General features: G+C 39.3%; 1 protein-coding gene and 1 long non-coding RNA gene across 2 annotated transcripts; both read right to left on the bottom strand.

The window, feature by feature from the left end:
* Positions 1–10,116: 10,116 nt before the first annotated feature.
* LOC132642229 (uncharacterized) lies at positions 10,117–11,966 on the bottom strand. Its single transcript, XR_009583069.1, has 3 exons — positions 11,794–11,966; positions 11,403–11,458; positions 10,117–10,282 (listed from the first exon to the last, which is right to left on the bottom strand). It is a non-coding gene; the product is annotated as an uncharacterized LOC132642229 (long non-coding RNA).
* Positions 11,967–18,740: 6,774 nt separating this feature from the next.
* Positions 18,741–20,096, bottom strand: LOC132642228 (F-box/kelch-repeat protein At3g23880-like). The gene has a single exon (XM_060359486.1). The coding sequence runs from the start codon at positions 20,084–20,086 to the stop codon at positions 18,971–18,973; it is 1,116 nt and encodes a 371-aa protein (XP_060215469.1). The 5' UTR covers positions 20,087–20,096; the 3' UTR covers positions 18,741–18,970.
* Positions 20,097–20,678: the final 582 nt, after the last annotated feature.

Genomic DNA, 20,678 nt, shown 5'->3' with positions numbered 1-20,678 from the left:
GTTTTGTGATAATGAGGCAAATTTTGAAGCTTTAGTGTCATGACGTGATTGCTACTTTGATTAACTTGGTGTTTGAGCACTTGAAATGAAAATTTAGTTTTTGAGAAGAAGTTGGTGATTCATATGTTTTGGATTAATTGTTGGTACCAATCAAAGTCATGTGTTTGTGCTTAAAGTAGACCTTTTTGACTTGGTATGATGTTGGTGCACTTTTGAATGGAGTCCTTTGAAGGAAATTATAATTTGATTTGCTTGAGGACAAGCAATAGTTTAAGTTTGGGGGTTTGATAAGTTGGTATTTTACCAACTTATTTCTTCTTTAATCTTAGATTGTTGCTATGTTTTGATTGAAAAAATAGTGCATTTAATGTCGTTTACTTCCATTTTATAGGTTTATGTGATTTAGAAGTGATCGGAAGAAACCAAGTCAAAAAGAGGCCAAATTGGACAAAAACTGCACAGTTTTGCAAAACTGTCAAAAGTGGACAGTTTTGCAAAAACGGGACAGAACTGCAAAAAACGGGCAGAACTGCAAAAACTGAAATTTGGGGCATATTTTGTCATTTTTGGAACTTGAAAAAATGAGGTAATTACAAAAGAAAGAGAAGGGAGCAATTTTATTCATCTTTTGCCATTTTGCAAGCTTGGAGGCTAGGGTTCATCTACACCACACTTTGGGGTTGAAGATTTGAAGATTTGGTTGAGCATTTCTTAAACCTTTAATTCATTTCTTCAATCTCTTGTTTTGTATTGTATATCTAAGTGTGTAGTATTTCATTTCAATACTTGAATCTTGTTTATGAAAATATTCTTGATTAAAGTTTGGATTGAATCTCTTGTTATGCTTATGTATTGAATGATTTTTATTTCTAATGAAGTGGGTTTATTGTTTTTCTATTAACTCTTCATGCTTAAATATCTCCTAATGGTTGCAAACATTATTTGTGCCTAAGCACTTTTACTTTGCTTGAGAAAGAAAGTGAAAGTTAGGAAAAGAGTTTGATAGCAAGGATTTGGGTCATTAAACCCATCTAATAACTTGAGCTAGAGATAGGATAGTTAACTTGAGGTTGAATTGATTGTGTTTAACATCACACTCTAAGGCTTGAGAAAGCTTAGAGTGAAATTCATTGATTTGGTTGAGAAACTTTCAATGAGATTTTAGAAATCATTATCTATTAACATAGACCCGCTCTTAGTTGTAATATCATAAAATATATTGGATCGTTACTTGAGTGTAATTTCCTTTGTATCCATGCTTGTGGCCATTGATCAATTTACTTGCTTTCTAGGTTAGTTTATATATTTTCGCATTAGTCATAAATTTCTCAAAAACCCAAAATATCATTTATCGTTTGGCAGAGCTTAGTTAGTAAAAATTCCTTACTTTCTTAATCGCCTAGCACATTGTTCCCTGTGGGATCGACCCCGACTCATAGTTGGGTAAATATATTGCATACGACCGTGTACACTTTCTCTTTGAGGAGTGTATTTGGACGTTATCAGTTCTTCTACACCGCCACTCGTGGAGGAGATTGGGGCAGCCGTAGCTGTAGATCGGGGGACGGCTCCACTGCCAGCTCCCGCAGTTCCAGTACCTGAGCCTCCAGCTCCACGGCCAGGCACTGAGGATCAGTCTATGAGGGAGGCAGTCCAGTTGCTGACGAGACTTGTGGCAGGGCAGGTTCAGGGGCATGGACTGGGAGGTGACCGGGCAGTCAGGCGTGATAGTTCGAGAGCCCGTGAGTTTTTGACTTGTAACCCCCCAGAGTTCTTCGGGACAAAGCCCGAGGAGGATCCTGAGGAGTTTATTAGGAAGATGCGACGCACTCTAGATTTGATTAATGCTTCCGAGACAGAGTCAGTCGCGTTAGCTTCGTACCGGTTATATGATGTGGCGGCAAACTGGTACGAGTCATGGGGGCTATCCAGGGGGGACGGCGCTCCTCCAGCAGTTTGGGGCGATGTTTCTCAGGCATTTCTTGGACATTTTCTGCCCCCAGAGTTGCGACGAGCCAGATCTGATAGATTCTTATTGTTGAGGCAGAAGGGCCGCAGTATCCGGGACTACAGTTTGGAGTTTGATTCCTTGGCCCGATATGCACCTACTGTGGTGGCTACTATGGCCGACCGGATGCACAGATATATTATGGGGCTGGATCGGTATTTTGTTGATAGCTGCTTAGTATTGGTTGCTCAGCCCGGTATGGACATGGCCCGTATCCAGGCCCATGCCCAGGGCATGGAGGATCGGGGCAGAGGAGGACACCATCCTGACAGGGGCCAGGATCGGAGACAGCCCAAGAGGGCCAGGTCATCTGGAGATTTTCGGGGCAGACAGCCCCAACAGCCGCAGCAGCCTAGCAGATTTTCATCTCAGCCGGCGCAGAGCGCGCCTCCCCAGCCTACAGGTCGCAGATTCGATAGCCCAGGGTATTCAGGAGCAGGCCAGAGCTCCAGGGCTTCAGGTTCGCGGACAGATAGGGGTTCTGGTCAGATGAGGCCACCCAGGGTTCAGTGTTCTTTTTGCGGCAGATACCATACGGGAGAGTGCTACAGAGCCACCGGTGCATGCTTTTCTTGTGGCCGTCAGGGCCATTCTGTGAGAGATTGCCCGTATAAGGGTAGTTCGGGTGGTGCAGCGCAGCCTACCGGATCAGCCGCTGGGTCTTCATCTTCGTCAGTGGCTATGCGCCCTACGGGGCAGGGTATTTCGGCACCAGCGGGTCGTGGCAGAGGCCGTGGTGGAGCTTCTGGTATTAGCGGTCCTTCGAACCGCATTTATGCTTTGGCCAGTCGCCAGGATCAGGAGGCATCTCCTAATGTCGTTACAGGTACTTTATTGGTCTTCTCTCGGTCTGTGTATGCATTAATTGATCCAGGTTCGACTTTATCATATATTTCACCCCTTGTTGCCGGTAAAATTGGTATTATGTCTGAACCTATAGAGCCATTTGAGGTAGCCACGCCGATAGGGGATTTTGTTGTAGCGAAACAGGTTTATAAAGACTGTTCTGTGATCGTTTGTGACCGTGACACTAAGGCAGATCTGGTAGAGTTAGATATGACTGAATTTGATGTTATTATGGGTATGGATTGGCTAGCTTCCTGTTACGCTAATGTTGACTGCCAGAATAAGGTAGTTCGCTTCCAGTTTCCCGGGGAGCCAGTTATCAATTGGGCTGGTAATACAGCATCGCCGAAAGGTAAGTTTATTTCATACCTTAAGGCAAAGAAAATGATCAGAAAGGGTTATATCTATCATCTGGTTCGGGTGCAAGACTTGGACGCCGAGACGCCGACACTTCAGTCAGTCCCCGTGGTTAGTGAGTTTCCAGATGTTTTCCCCGACGAGCTTCCAGGTCTTCCTCCAGAGCGGGAGATAGACTTCTCTATTGACTTACTCCCAGACACTCAGCCTATCTCTATTCCTCCGTATAGAATGGCGCCTGCAGAGTTAAAGGAGTTGAAGGAGCAGCTGAAAGATTTGTTGGGTAAGGGCTTCATCAAACCCAGTACTTCGCCTTGGGGAGCCCCGGTATTATTTGTGCGTAAGAAAGACGGGTCGCTGCGTATGTGTATTGATTATCGGCAGCTGAATAAGGTAACGATAAAGAATAAATACCCCCTCCCCAGGATTGATGATTTGTTTGATCAGCTACAGGGCGCTAAGTGTTTTTCGAAGATAGATCTTCGATCCGGTTACCACCAGGTGCGAGTACGAGAGGCCGATATCCCTAAGACAGCTTTCCGGACCCGATATGGGCATTACGAGTTCAGGGTTATGTCTTTTGGGCTAACAAATGCTCCCGCAGTATTCATGGATTTGATGAACCGGGTATTCAGGCCATTCTTGGATATGTTTGTAATTGTATTCATTGATGATATCCTGGTTTATTCTCGGTTTGAGGCGGAGCACGCAGATCATCTGAGATCGGTATTAGGGGTACTCCGGCATCAGAAGTTATATGCGAAATTTTCTAAGTGCGAATTCTGGCTGTCTTCAGTGGCCTTCTTGGGGCATATTATTGCAGCTGATGGTGTCCGGGTGGACACACAGAAGATTGAGGCCGTGAAGAATTGGCCCAGACCTACGACGCCCACAGAGGTACGCAGTTTCCTGGGGTTAGCAGGTTATTACAGGAGGTTTGTGGAGAAGTTTGCTTCGATTTCAGCGCCTTTGACAAGGCTGACTCAGAAGGGAGCTAAGTTCCAGTGGTCTGACGCTTGTGAACGGAGCTTCCAGTTGCTGAAGGAGAAGCTGACTACAGCCCCAGTTCTGACTCTTCCAGAGGGACCGGATGGGTATGTTATTTATTGTGACGCTTCTGGCATGGGGTTAGGCTGTGTATTGATGCAGCACGGCAGAGTTATAGCGTATGCTTCCCGGCAGCTCAAAAAGCATGAGAAGAATTATCCTACCCACGATCTGGAGCTCGCAGCGGTGATTCATGCTCTGAAGATATGGAGACACTATTTATATGGCGTTCATGTGGATATCTATACTGATCATAAGAGTCTCCAGTATATTTTCAGGCAGAGAGAGCTTAATTTGCGACAGCGGAGGTGGCTGGAGCTTCTGAAAGATTATGACGTGGATATTCTGTATCATCCGGGTAAGGCTAATGTTGTTGCCGATGCGCTCAGTCGGAAGTCTATGGGCAGTTTGGCCGATTTACAGCCAGACAGGAGAGAGATAGCCCGTGATATTCAGCAGTTGGCTAGTCTCGGGGTTCGTCTGGCCGATTCTGGAGATACACGGATTTCTGTTCGAGGGGTTTCTGAGTCATCTATCAGGGACGATATTAAGCGGCATCAGTTTGAGGATCCTGTCTTAGCTCGGTACAGGGACACAGCCTATGATAAGGAGAGGACTCCGTTCGAGTTTTCACCGGATGGCACTATGTTATACAGAGGCAGGTTGTGTGTACCTGATATTGCAGGCCTTCGGCAGCAGGTCATGAGCGAGGCACATTATGCTCGCTACTCGGTCCATCCTGGGTCTACGAAGATGTACCATGATCTCCGATGCTTATACTGGTGGGACGGTATGAAGCAGGATGTTGCAGAGTTCGTCGCCCAGTGCCCTAATTGTCAGCAGGTCAAGATTGAGCATCAGAAGACGGGTGGACTGTTGCAGGAGATGGAAATCCCGACTTGGAAGTGGGAGGTTATTAATATGGACTTCATTACAGGTTTGCCTCGCACTCCACGGAAGTATGATTCCATCTGGGTCGTCGTTGATAGGCTGACGAAATCAGCCCATTTTCTTCCCGTAAGGACTACATATTCCGCCGAGGATTATGCCAGGCTCTATATTAGAGAGATTGTGAAGCTTCACGGAGTTCCTATATCTATTATTTCTGACAGAGGCGCCCAGTTTAGCCATTTTTGGAGGTCGTTTCAGGAGGGTCTAGGGACTCCGGTGAGTCTGAGCACATCCTTTCATCCTCAGAGCGACGGACAGGCCGAGCGCACTATACAAACGCTGGGGGATATGTTGCGGGCCTGCGTTTGATTTCAGAGGCAGCTGGGATGATCACTTGCCATTGATTGAGTTTGCATATAATAACAGTTACCATTCCAGCATCCAGATGGCTCCGTACGAGGCTTTATATGGCAGGAAATGCAGATCGCCGATCGGCTGGTTCGATATTGGCGAGACAGAGTTGATTGGCCCAGATATGGTCCAGCAGGCAGTGGACAAGGTGAAGCTTATTCGAGAGCGACTGTTAACAGCCCAGAGTCGACAGAAGTCATACGCGGATAAACGGCGTCGACCGTTGGAGTTTCAAGTAGGCGATTGGGTATTCCTGAAGGTATCGCCTATGAAAGGCGTAATGCGGTTCGGCAGAAAGGGTAAGCTTAGTCCGCGTTATATTGGGCCTTATCAGATTGTTCGGAAAGTTGGAAATGTCGCCTATGAGCTAGATTTGCCATCTGATTTGGAAGCGGTACATCCGGTATTTCATGTCTCTATGCTTCGTAAATGCGTCGGTGACCCTTCTAGAATATTTCCTGCTGATGATATTCAGGTGACGGAGCAACTATCGTACGAGGAGCAGCCCGTATCTATTTTGGATCGTCAGGTAAGGAGGCTCCGGAATAAAGATGTAGCCTCCGTTAAGGTACTGTGGCGGAACGATAATAGGGAGGAAATGACGTGGGAGGCCGAAGAGGAGATGAAGAAGAAATATCCTCATCTGTTCCCTATGCCCACAGGTAACCTTAAATTCCTGCTTAAATTTATTTCAATGTCAATCGTATATCCTATGTGTTGTCTATAATCAGAACCTCCCCCAAGGTATTTTCCAACCTTATGAGGTTAATTTACATTCGAGGACGAATGTTCTAAAGGAGGGGAGGATGTTATATCCCGTGTTTTCACACGTTTGGAGAAACTTGAATTATATGGGATTCTTGAGATATAAGATTAATTTTATATCTTGTTGAACATAGGAGTTATGCATGAAAGAATAGAGTCATGAAAGTGTGGGACAAGGCTAAGGGTAATTTTGGAATTTTGGAAATTTGTTTCGGGAATTACAAAATACGATTCACAAGTTGTTGGGCTTGTAAAATAAGAAACAATTGAGGCCCAAAATATTAGGGGGTGGCCGGCCATGATGGCCTTGGCCCAAGCCCAAAATTTGTATTTAATTTCCATAAGATTAATTAACATAATGGCCTTGATCCAAGCCCATTTTTACTTGGTCATGTGCTTGGTCATGTGACCAAGTCTTGATATTATATGTATAAGAAGATTCAAGACATTAGAAGGCAAGACCAAACAAAGCAAAAATAAGAAAGAAAAGGGAGAGGGTTTCGGGTTTGAGGGGCAAAATTGACCCTCCAAAATCTTGCTTCAAAAATTCATTTCTTGTTAAATTCCTACTAATTCAAGGTTCCTTTGCATCTTGGTATAGTTGGATTGGAGTGGGGAGCACTAGAATCTCCAAGGTGATCATATATTCAAGTGAAGGAGACTTGAGGAAAAGGTAAGAATTTCTACCTTTTTATTGTGTTGTTGAGTTTTGTTTGTGTTGTAGTATGTAGAAATGTGTTGATTGGATGGAAAAATGGAAGTTTGCAATGTGGGTTTGGAATTGGAGGTGTAGCCGTGTGTATATATATGTTGTATAGCCAAAAATGTGTTGAAACTATGTTGTATTCTAGTTGTGAATGTGATGGAATTCATGTTGAGAATGAAAGTGGAATAAATTTGATTGAATTGCTAAAATAGCACTTGGCCGTGTGGTGTATTTGGCTTGAGAATAAAATGGATTAAGTTTGTTTAGTGTATTGGAGTGTTATTGTAATGCTTGATATGTGAATGAAGTTAGAATGATATAAGTTTGTATTGAATTGGAATATAGAAACTTATGTCGTTTTAGTATAATTTTCCGACATTAAGGAAATGAAGTTGTTTGATTGCTAATAGTGATGATCATTGATGAATTTGGAAGTTGGAAACTTGTTATGAAGTTATATGCCAAAGATTTGATGTTTTGCATAAATTAAGACTTTGGCGGAAAATTGTATATTATGTATATCAAGTGTATATCTTAAGGAAAATGATATGAAATGCCTCTAAATCTATGTTGTGATGATCTTGAGTAATTATGGATGTGAAAGTAATGATGTTAGTTTGAAAGTTTGGATTAGAAGGGAAGTTATGGCAAGTTGTGGAAACAATGACTAGTTGAAGGATAATTGTGTTGTTAATGCTTTTTGTTGATGTTAATGTTGTTGTTTGGGTTGTTGTTGATGAATTATAGCCGAGTTGAATTCTCGGGGTGCTATATGTATAGGAGAGGTGCTGCCGAAATTTCGGTAGCCAATTATGCATCAAATTGGAACTTTGGTATTATTAGCTTACAATTGGTAAACTTGACCAATTGCAGTTTTTCGACGAAACGGGAAGTGAGATTGGAAAGGCTTAAGGAGCGTGAAAGGTATGTAAAGCAAACCCAATTCTTCCCTTGGCATGCCCCTAGTATGTTAGGGTCGGATCCGGGCCTCGAAGGACCTCTTGGCCCTCGGAATCCGCAAGACAAAATTTCAGTTTTTCTTTCAATAGAATTGAACTACTTTGATACGCTTTTTCTGAAATTATGCGATTTTGCTCCAAATTACTCAGAAAGTCATAGAATGTCTGTAGAACCTTTTTAGGTGATTCGATATGCTTAGAGGGCACAATTTGAGCCCGCCGCCTTATTTGTCCCGAGGCGGGCCCGCTATTTACGGTTTTGCCCCTAATATGCTAAAGATTCCTTTTTAAGCGATTTTTGAAAGAAATGTTTTAATTACCCTACTAATCGCTTAATGAATATTATTCTAAATATTCTATTAAATCTTATAAATTATTTTGACACTCGGAATGACTTCAGTAAAGTTATATTTTTGTAAATTATTATGATATCCGAATTGTATTAATTCTGATTCCGTCCGACTCCATTTGATTTGTTTGTCTTCGCTACGCCTCATCGAGTCTTTGAAAATACTTATGATATTTTTAAATTGCATTAGTCTCTCACTACTCCATTCGTGGATGTCCCAATGTTTCCCACACTGAGCCCGGGCCAGGATATGTTGTCAAGCGTAATTCTCTGCATTGTTCGCCGCGTCCCGTTGTGAGGAGGCAGGTATACGCGTACATGGGTCTGTGGAGTATGATGTGCCATGTCCGCCTATTCTGATCTGATCTGTATGGCCATTTTGATATGACATTATATGATACGGGGCCACGCCCCTTTTTCTGATTTCTCTGTATAGTGGCACCAGCGTCGGGAGGGTGGCCACATTCTGTCTGCCGAGTCCCGTGGCAGGGACCGGATATGATATGATATGACATATGTTTTTGTACGCATTCTGTCTGTTTTGGAAATATGCATTTGACACTCTGGATTCTGTACTCATTTTCTGTAACCAATATGATTTGACTTATGTGATTCCGCTTTACATATTCAGTACATATTTCGTACTGACCCCCTTTCTTCGGGGGCTGCGTTTTCATGCCGCGCAGGTACTGACGACAGGTTCGCTGATCCACACGTTTAGGATCCTATTTCTGCTATTTGGGGCGCTCTCTTCTACAGAGCCCATCTTTTGGTACAGTCTGTCACTGCTATCTGGATATGTACTTTGTTCAGGGTATGACGGGGCCCTGTCCCGTCTTATGATTATGATATGTTCTGTAGAGGTCTGTGGATACATCTGTGTGGGTTCTGTACATATGTTTGGGATATTCTGTTCTGTGATGGCCTTATCGGCCTATGTGTGCCAAGTCTGCTTTTCTGCTAAGTTCTGTAGCGACCACTAATATTATTATTATATTATTATTCTGTTAATATGCTAATTTGGGGTATCGGGTACGTATAGGTGCCCAGCTCGGGCACTGGTCGCGGCCCACGGGGTTGGGTCGTGACAATTCCATTCTCCTTTCTCAAGAACATCATTATCATTCAACATACCATTCATTCCACGACACCCCTTCTCGGGCAACTTACATTGTATTCCACTTTCAATAGCACTTGAAGTCTCATTTGTTACCAGTAAGTACTGCACAATTGTACCCCCTATGGGTAAACATCCTTACTTGGACCTTGAATTTTCTGTTCATCTCCTGCGCATTCGAAACTTACGTAATTCGAGAGGAAGATAAGTTTCTTATTGCTCTAAGCTTCATGGCACGATCTAGAGTAGAAAGAAATGAGACAATCCTGAATGTCTTGGTGGTCAACTGTTTATATGTGTGGCGCGCACACACATATAAAAGTGACCCCACTGGACACGGTTTCATAGACTCCCTAAGACACTTGAACCTAGGCTCTGATACCAAGCTTTGCCACGCCCCGAACCATGGCCTGGACGTAACACGGCACTCGGTGCCTGACTACATGTGACCGAGCGAACCACATGACTTGCTGAATCAACATGATGCATGACATAAGCGGAATATAACGTGAACGCATGATGAGCCTTTATAAAACATAGTAAGTCATAATACTTAATACAATACTTGTTTAAACATGAGTGAGCCAAAATGGCTATACGACTCCAAATGTCTGACATAACATAACTGACCTGTCTAGTCTATGAAACCTATATCATGAGTCTGACTGGAAAACATACTTACTGGGACAAGGCCCCCAGCATACCTTTAGATGCATAATTAATCATAAAATAAAAGTTGACTAAACCCCGAATGAGATGGGGCTCACCAATAAGCTGATACGAATGTTGTCCTACTGAGCAGATGTGTCGTCCTGTATATCAGTACCTGCATCGTGAAATGCAGGCCCCCGGGCAATAAAAAGGGGACGTCAGCACATTGAATGTACTAGTATGTAAAGCAACCGAGAGAAACAACATGGGACATGGAATAACATGATAAGAACTGAAACTGAAAACTTGGACATGAACATGAGCATGAGCATGAGTACATATATATATAACATGAGTAAAACATGATAAGTAGGGAGAGCATTTCATAAACCGACGTATCATATCATATCATATCATATCACCACGTGGGTACGTGGAGTCTGGTACCTCGCCGGATCAGCAGAGCCCTCATACCTTGCCAGAGTATAAGGTAGTAATTTACCACGTGGGTACGTGGAGTCTGGTACCTCGCCGGACCAGCAGAGCCCTCATACCTTGCCTGAGTATAAGGTAGTAAGGTACCTGATGGATCCATTCAGTGTAAAATTAAGGTATCGTCTTATCTGGGCGGAGCGATCCTTGTCCTACGGTGGCTCCGTAGTTTCGGGCTATCTGAGCCTTCTCGGTAATTTGTGCAACTCCCAAAAACATGAACATAATATATTTGGCTAAGAAGCCCATGACTTTCGTGAATTTACTTGTACTTGTCTTGAAATCATGATTTCACGAAATAACTTGTAAACATGGTTTCATGAAATAGCTTGTAAACATGGTTTCATGAAATAATCTTGTAAACATGGTTTCATGAAATAATCTTGTAAACATGGTTTCATGAAATAACTTGTAAAATAGTTTCATAAGATGGCTTGTCACAGTCTTGCAAACATGTTCTTGATTCATGAGTAATACAATAGTTCATAATCATATATTTGTAGTTGACTTGAAAACATGTTTATAACTTGCAAAATAACTCATGCAGTTTCATATGAACATAATGAGAACACATGAGGAAGAATTCATGATTCATGGATTAAGCTAGGATTCCTAATGTCCGTAATGGAAGGTTAGGAATACAATAACGAACATATATACGGGATTCATGTACATACATACATAATTACGGGCTACCAATATGTTGGGTTTAATGCCCTAGGATTTGAACTTTATAGATTTTACGAAACGGATCATGGGGAAGAACGTAGAGGTTCCCACATGTGGATGGAAGTTCTACATACCTTAACTTCCCGCTTTTGAGCGTATCACAATGTCCTTCAATCCCTTCAACTTCAATCTATAGCAATACAAGCCATAGGGATTCTATATTAGCAACAATATCCATGTTTTGTTCATCTAAGCATTTTATCAAACACTTAGTGGGCATGAAGCTCTATAACCCTCATTAATGGTTGGTGTTTTCTTCACCCAATCCCCATTCTATTAATTCTAGCTAATTCTACAATCTCAATTAACGTCATTCTTCATCAACCATATGAATACAACAATCCCAAGTCAACAATTCAACAACTCTAGCATAGTTCATATAATTCTCTTCATCAAACCCAATTATTATTCTTCCAAGAATTCATCAATTCACAACCATAAATGATTAGGGAGTAGAAACATTACCTTTCAAGAGTAGTAATCACGAAATCAACACCCCCAAGTTCGATCCTTAGCTTAGAATGACGGCAACAACTTGTACTACACTTTATCCTTCACGAGCTTCGGGATTCGGGGCCTTAAACTTGGTTGATTTTCTACTTTCTCTCTCTAATTTCCCTTCTCTCTCACTTCCTCTCTCTAAAATCTGAAGTTGTGGGAAAAAAATGGGGCTGCTAGGGTTACATTTCCCATATATACTAAGGGGAAATGGGTTGACCCAACTTGAAAATGGGTTGGGACCTTTCTGTCTTAAAACGTCCATATCTCCCTATCCCGATGTCGCCTGTGAACCCACAACCTATGGTTGGAAAGGTATTTCAATTATCTACAACTTTCGTTCTTTGGGGTTTCCTAAATTCCCAAGCTATGATAGGGTTATGGCCTCCCGAAGTCAGGTGACCCGAAACGTACATACGGACCAAGATACGGTCACTGTTACGGTCCCGTAACACGAGGTACGGACCGTAACTTGGTACCGTACCTTGGTGAAAATTTCCAGTGAGGTTCTGGAAATTTTCGGGACGTTACGGTCCACTGTTACGGCCCGTAACACGTGTTACGGTCCGTAACGTCACCGTTACGCTGGCAGAAATTTCCAGCGAACATGCTTCAGTAAAATGGGCATAACTCTTTGCACAGATGTCCGTTTGACCCCCGTAAGATACCGTTGGAAAGCTATTTCAAAGGGCTACAAATTTCATCAAGGAAGTTTTCTCAAATTCCCAACGGATTTTCATGAAATTTTACTGGAAGGCAGACGTATCAAAAACTTAGCCGATTCTATAGGATTTCAAGTGCCTTACTATTAGCCATATTGAGACGATCATATCTCCTTGCTCCGATCTCTGATTGGCTTGATCCTTATATCGTTAGAAAGGTATTTATACATACTACAACCTCATTGGGGTTACTTTCCCAAATTCCAAACCGATCAAGGAGTTATCGCTGCCCGAAATAGGCCTATCAACCATTTTCGCAAAACATTCAAACCTTCCATGTTTCCATTAGAACTCTAATGATATGAGCTTAAACTCAGTCCCAAAATGCGGGGTGTTACAAGTCCCCTCAGTGTCGACCAATTATATCTTTTCGTTGATTATATGATCAATTATATCTTTTCGTTGATTTATAAAATTATTTATTCCGAACGTTTCCTTTAGTTGCAAAATTCATATTTTTTAAAACCAATTCATTTTGACCCGTTCAAATTAAGTCCAACCCCTCATCTGAAATCCCTATATACACAAAAGTACAAGTCAACTAGGACCAAAGATGAAAGTTTTCCTTTTTCACCCATATTTTGAAGTTTGGCCTCCCTTTCTCATCATTTTTCAATATGAAAATAAAATCTGGGATGAGAGATTATAATATGGATCTTATTACTGATGGTTGCTTCTCCACTAAGTCAGCCTGCAACACTGATCTTGACCGCCTCCCTACGTAGTTGTTCTATTTAGGGTTGTTCACGATTTTTGTTAAAATTAAAATCAAATCGAAAATTTAACCAAACTGAATAAAAAAATCGACATTTGGTTTGGTTTGATTTGATTTGGTTTTAAATTTTAAAAACCGATAATATTTGGTTTGGTTATGGTTATATTAAAAAATAACCGAATAAATAACCGAACCAAACCAATAAATTATATACATAAATTTTATAATTATTTATATGTATAATATTAGTTTTTCATAAATAATTATAAATATTTTATACCTTTTAATTATTAATTTGATTTCTGGTCTACTTATTTCGCATGATTGTTTAAGGTCCGTGTTTTTAAGAATATGTTCAAGCCCATGTCTTTAAGTCTTTTAACTCTTTAAGTGTTAAGTGTAAACCTACTAACAGAAGCTCACGTTAGAGTCTAATGTCTTTAACTTAAATTTTTAGCCTTTTTTTGTCAGCCATTTGATTTTAGGTTGTTTCTTCTTCTTTTTTCGAATTTATACCTTTCTTTTTTTTCTTGTCTGAATGGGTCCTAAACTTCTAATATTTTTCATATGAAAAGGACAGAAGTTGTAGATTTAGAGGTTCCTATAGAAGATACTTCGGTAACATCAGCATTTGCTGCAACTCAAGCACATGGTAATGTCCTAATACTTCTTTCGTGGATAATCCTCCTAAAAAGCAGAAAAGAACAATTCCTTGTAGTCGAGACCCTAGCCTTGGGGATAGTGATAGAAAAACATCTGAAGTTTGGATCATTACAGAAAGTGTTTTTTAATAAAATGGGAGAATTGAGGGAAAAATGCAAGTACTGCCCCAAAGTTTGGGATCATTACACAAAGTTTTTTTATTTCATATATTTTCATTTTAATTTTAGATAGTCATTATGTTTAATTAATATGTATGTTTGTAACAACAACTAAAAGCTCCTATGCTCTACTTTATTTCAGGTATGTATATTCAGATGACAAAATGGTGTAGTCACTACTTAGTTAGTTTTTAGCTTTATATGTAATAGTTTAGCAACTTTGGGTAACTTGAGTACGACACTATCACTAATAGTGAAAATGTTTCTATGATGTATGTTCCACCTTAAACTATAAATAAAAGATATCGTTTGAACAAAAAAAAAAGACATGTCTTTTTCAACTTAATGTTTACTGATAAGTCTCATGGCTGCTAGTCATAAACGGAAAAATCCAACCAAACTGACAATAACCAAATCGGTGGTTATTATTTTATTTGGTTTGGTTATGGTTTTATACATTTAAAAACGACTAAATTGGTTTGGTTATGGTTTTAATCAATAACCGACCCAAACCGAACCATGAACACCCCCTAGTTCTACTAACCTCACCGACTCTAATTACAAATGGATTTACAAATTAAATAGTCTACTCTTTCCATTTCAATTTATGTGATGTATTTTTATTGAATACAAGAAATAAAAATATTTGGATCTTTGAAGCGTACCATAAGATATCTACGGCTATAAAAATATACCATGAAGGGTAAAATAAGAGGATTTAAAGTTAAATTTTTGGCATAATACATAAATAAGCCCTCAAACTTGGCCTCATTTGTTAAGTATGACCTTCAACTATGGGTGTACACAAGTAGGCACCTCAACTTGTAAAAAGTTGAACACATAAACACAAATGCTGACGTGGCATTGACATGGAACTAATGTGGCACATAATTTTGGAGTTGTCTAAATGTTTATTTTGTAAGTTAAAGTATTCAACTAAAAAAGTGGAAACAAGTTGATGTGCCTACTTATGCACACCCGAAGTTGAAGGGCATACTTAAAAAGTAAGATCAAGTTTATCTTCTTTTTTTTTTTAATGAATTAATAAGGAAATAGTTTGACACGTATGCAAAACCAATTACTTAGATTTACCATGCTTCTCTGATGATCCCAGAGCTGAAAGCTATTTGCTATCTGATGATTTTGCAAAAAATATAGCCTACAATGAAATTCACCAAAACAACTGCAACTTTTATAAGTGCAATAACAAAAATGCTGTTTAACCAACATAACACGTCCAAAAGAATATAAGTGATAATTTTGCTAAAATTATAGCCCTCTATCTTTGCTTTAAAGTCCATCTCTTCGCAACCAAAAGTTAGTTACTGTTATCAGACAACAAGAATTATGAAGGAAAGTCATGTATATATAGGCTGTGGAATACGCTAAATTAACCCCTGGAGTCGATCATAGGAGCTGATCCTTACATCAGTCCCATAAACATAACTATTACCAAATAATTAAGAACTTAAAGACCAAAAAGAGAAGCAGTACCTTGATTGTGGACAAAGGCCTGGACCTGATAATTCTGAAATGGATCCAGTTCTTCACAAATAAAAGCAGTTAATTATGCAAGAATACCGCATCAAACACTGTTTCCCCTGCAGTAACAGAGAAGTCCATTGGTGGAAAAAGCAGTTTGTTATACTAAATTGTTGTTCCTACTGGTATTGGTAACTAACAAGAGCTAACTACACAAATGCCAGACTTAATATACTATTAGACTCAAATAGATAAGCACTGTAACAAAATAGAAGAACCTTAAGAAACCTGTTTGCTAGATACTAGTTCCCCCCATATGGTATGATTTTCTATTGAAGCTTAACATCTTTTCCTTCTGCTACCGAAAGCCTATCAAGGATGGTCATGCAGTAGATATTCTTGGTTCTGGTTTAGATAAAATTCTTCTCATTTTATATATGCAAAGGCAATGGAAACAAGAAGAATCTTATCCTTGCTCAGCCTAGTCATCTTTCCGATCCTCTAAATTCTCCTCCCTTGCGCGGTTGTGCCTATGTCTCATCATTGTTGAATCTCAGAAAATAAGCGCCGGTTATGCTAATGTACCTCTGATATAATAATCTTACATGAACTCGTGTTACATGAACAATGATCATTGTTCTGCTTGTAAGAAATGGATGGATGTCAGGACTCATAAACTCAATGTCTACTATCGTTCATAACGCATCAAGACTCATAATTTATTTAGGTGGGAGCTTAATTGACTATGAGGATATTAATGAAATGTTAAGAAGAAACTGGTGTCGGAAGCAACATATATGGCCCACTTAAGTACCAAAGTTGCAAACATATAGAACGACAAGAGAATTAAGGCACTGAGTAGTAGAATAATCAGGACTGTCGTGTGTAAACACCAAGCATGTATATTTGCCATGTACCAAATGCCTGTCCACACAGTATCCCAAAGCAATCCCCATGCCCAACTAGAGAGATGTTATAACAAGTACTCATATAAGAAACTAATAGTACAGAAATTAAGTTGTGCATTAACAGCAAAAGAAAAAGAGCATATGAACCATGAAGTCGAAAAAGAGGGTACCGATGACATTTTGAGCAGCAGAAATAACAGAGAGTTCAATAGCACCAAGACGACAACAGAAAGCAACAGTGATGGATTCCATACTGGCAAATGATGTTGAAAGCAATTGGCCTCCAATCTCCCATACCTTGATAGTCCACCATTATATCAGGCTTTTAATGGGTCGATAGTCACTATCAGCCCAGTGAGTTGGCGGTGGTCGCTGGAGAAATCATGGAATCTGATAGTTCTGAACAAGGCTCCAGGATAGCCAAAAATTCAGCCACTACACCAAATTCTCGGTCATTTAAATACCTTGTGAATTGAACAGTTCCCAATTGCACAAATCAAGGACTAGGAAGACTAGGGAACAAACAACAATAGCACCAAATCATGATCAAGCCCTTCCGATATCACAAGAATGATGGTGTTGCAATTGTTTTTTTCAAGTTATAGACTAGGAAGACTAGGGAACAAAAACAGTAATTGGCTCTAATACCAATTGCCACATGTATTTATAACTTACAAGAGGTTGGTTTCATCTATGGACTTGACAAACAATGATTAAAGAGAACTCTACTATCTCAATCAATGCAAGATACATTCTGAATTAAAATGTACAAGTAAACACAGGAATTATCAGGACAACTTCTTGCAGAACTGAAGCATGTATTGTTCCAAAGACATCTGATGTTCAATTTCAAATTAAATGCACAGTTTGAAATATGTTCAGCATCCGGATAAGAATAAACTTTTACTGTAGTACCACAAACTTAGCTAGCAGATTCTTTTTTTATTAATGAAATCAAAATTAGATGCATCTATCAATTGAATCTTCTATGCACAAAAAGAAGATCTAAGACTATGACATCGATCTTTTTCTGTCAAGAGAAGCTCAAGAAGACTTCTCTACTATATTATTGCTTAAGGAGTTATTCTTGAAAGAAGCCTTGAACCTAAAGGAGATTCAAAAAGGCATTTTCTGGCATGTACAAGAATATCATTTATAGGCATTGTAAGTTATTTTTGAAGCATCTGGTTATGCTAATGTTAACTCTTATGTAAGAATCCTACAAAAACTCCGGTACATGAACTATGATCATTGTCAATATGTACTTTGGCTTGGAATGCATAGCAGACAAGACTCATAATTTGTTTTGGAAGCAGCTTGACTATGAGGATATTCATGAAATGCTATGTCCTTCATAGGAGAAACTGGTGTCGAAAGCTAACATATACAGCACACATGCCAGCTTAAGTACCAAAATTGCAAATATATAGATCAGCAAGTAATGAAGCTATGGAGCGGTAGAATAATCAGAAACGCTGGTTGTAAACCCATACCATGTATATTTGCCAAGTACCAAATGCCTGTCTTCACAGGATCCCAAAGCACTCTCCATGCCAAGTACAGAAATATTACAACAAGTACCATCGTACAGAAATAATTTATGCATTAACAGCAAAAGAAAAAGAGGATACAAACCATTAAGTCGAAAGAGAGAGTACCAATGACATTTTGAGCAACAGAAACAACATAGTTCAATAGCACCAAGACGACAACAGAAAGCAACACTGATGGATTTCATCCTGGCAAATGATGTTGAAAGCTGTTGGCCTCCAATCTCCCATACCTTGATAGTCCACCATTATTTCAGGCCTTTAATGGATCGGCAGTCACTATCGAGCCCAGTGAGTTGGCGGTGGTTGCTGGAGAAGTCGGGGAATCTGATAATTATGAACAAGGCTCTAGTATAGCCAAAAATTCAGCCACTCTTCCAATTCTCGGTCATTTAAATATCTTCTAAATTGAACACTAAACTTTGTGCTATGTGCTAGCTGCCAGTGAGACCTCCTTGGGTTGTGCTTAAGTGCACAAATCAAGGACTGAAAGCGGTTTTTATTGTTGAAATGCCAAGGAGTAAAAGGTCAAATCATGATCAAGCCCTTCCACCAATGATATACACCAAGATTTATTGGCCTGTATACCTCAAGGAAAGAGAATTCTGCTAGCTCAACCAATGCCAGATATATACTGAATTAAAATGTATAAGTAAACATTTCTCAGCATAGCTTCTTGCAGAACTGAAACATTTACTGGTCCAGACACAAAAATATCTAGATCGAACGTGACATCCCAAACATTTTATTGCATTTGGAATTGATATTCATATAACAAGTACAAACTTACACAACAACAAAAAAAATACATTTTCTGATAGGTAAAGTTAAAACGAAACAGACAAAGAGATCTTGCAAAAGCTCATATAATCTTCTCCATACAACAAAGAGGAGAGATTTCGAAACCATGTCCAGATTTTACTTTTACAATAAATGTTTCCTTTCCTTACCAGAGTTTGCATCCATCTTCATCATTAAAAACCGGTGAAACAAGGGTCTCGTTATAGGAAGCCATATCAATTCTAAGTTGAGTATCGGGTACATGAACCTGAAGATCCTTGTACGTGTTATTTCTCGTATTAAAAAGCACCAAACTTTGCCCGTTTATAAGTAGTACCTCACCATCCTCATTTATATACAGGGGTAAATAAAAGATTCCCGGAATTACATAGTAGGCAACCGAAGCGAATTTAGTCCAAGATTCTTTAACTCCATATTCCTTCATTACCCATATATCTACTTCTCCTTGAGATTCACAATGGCAAAATCCAAATAAAGAATCTCTTGAAGACATTAAATCCCAATGAACATCTTCATTTTCATAGCTAGGTAACTCTATCTTCCCCTGTTTCTCTGTTTCCAAATCGAACGATACAATATAGTTATAACAACCATTAAAATCATGATGTGGACGAGTATCCCAATGAACAATACCATTCAACAAAACACCAGAATTACCATAAATATAACCACTAACAAACCCCTTAATCTTTTTCCAAGAATTAGTCCTCAAACTATAAACCTTCACTTCACTTCCACTATTCTTGATTTTAGAACTATATAATAAAACCAACTTATAATCATCATTGTACTTGTCATAACCAAACCCATAAGTACAATAATAATCTTGACTCATCTGATGAGTTTTTTCTTTTGGAATCTCTTTCCATTTTCTAGTAGAGGGATTCCACAAAATAAGCGAATTTTCGACTAATAAACAAACCAAACCATCACAAGAACCAATAAACTGAGGAATATTACAACCAGGGGATTTTACAGGATAATCAAGATCAACACAGACGGCAGAGTTTTTTTTAGAAACAGGGGAATAGTAGAGGGCACATTTTTTCTTAGATAAAATTTGGTCACGGTCTAATATTAGGAGTTTGTGGGGGAAATCTTTTCTTGAAAAGTTGAGATGAATATTGATGAATTGAGGAGATGATATTAAAGAAAGCCAGGATTTTGAAACAGACCTGAATTTTAAAAGGGATTTTACAGGCAATCTTAGGAGAATTTCAAAGATAACTTCACTTGGAATGTATGGCATTTTTTTAGGCATGTTTATACTTTTTTTGATGAAGGGTGAATGTGATTTGAGAAACGTTTTAGCGTATTTATAAGGGATGATTCGCTGTTGTTAGCTCCCAAATCTTTGCTTACATGTTTGGAATTATTAGCATATTGTATTGTATTATATTAAAGTAAGTATTAATAATAATAAATATAGTGCTTGATAGACCTAATATTATCACGTGATTGCACGCTGTAAGATCATTTTTATATTCCTACTTAACTGCACGAGAATGGAGAGCCGAACGCCACAACCATTTTTTTTATATTAAAAATGATAGTTTCTATTATATATTTGTCCAAGAGGGACTAATATGGCAATAAAGACTTATACCCAAAATTATATAAATTGTACATTTTAACGAACTACTTTTTTATCTCATGTGGATATATGTCATAGTACTGAATATTTATCTTCTTCTCATGTATACACGTATGCACTTCAATTTTAATTGTCCAACACATTTATTTCCTCCGTGCACTTTTACTTGCTCGCTTTTAACTTTTCAAGTTCTTTAAGTATTAATAAATGAAGTACCTCCTTCATCCCATATTATTAGGGCACATTACTAAACTACTTT

Source organism: Lycium barbarum, chromosome 5 (assembly GCF_019175385.1).
Source record: "Lycium barbarum isolate Lr01 chromosome 5, ASM1917538v2, whole genome shotgun sequence".
NCBI classification, from domain to species: Eukaryota; Viridiplantae; Streptophyta; class Magnoliopsida; order Solanales; family Solanaceae; genus Lycium; species Lycium barbarum.
This window is presented reverse-complemented; position numbering and strand designations above follow the sequence as displayed.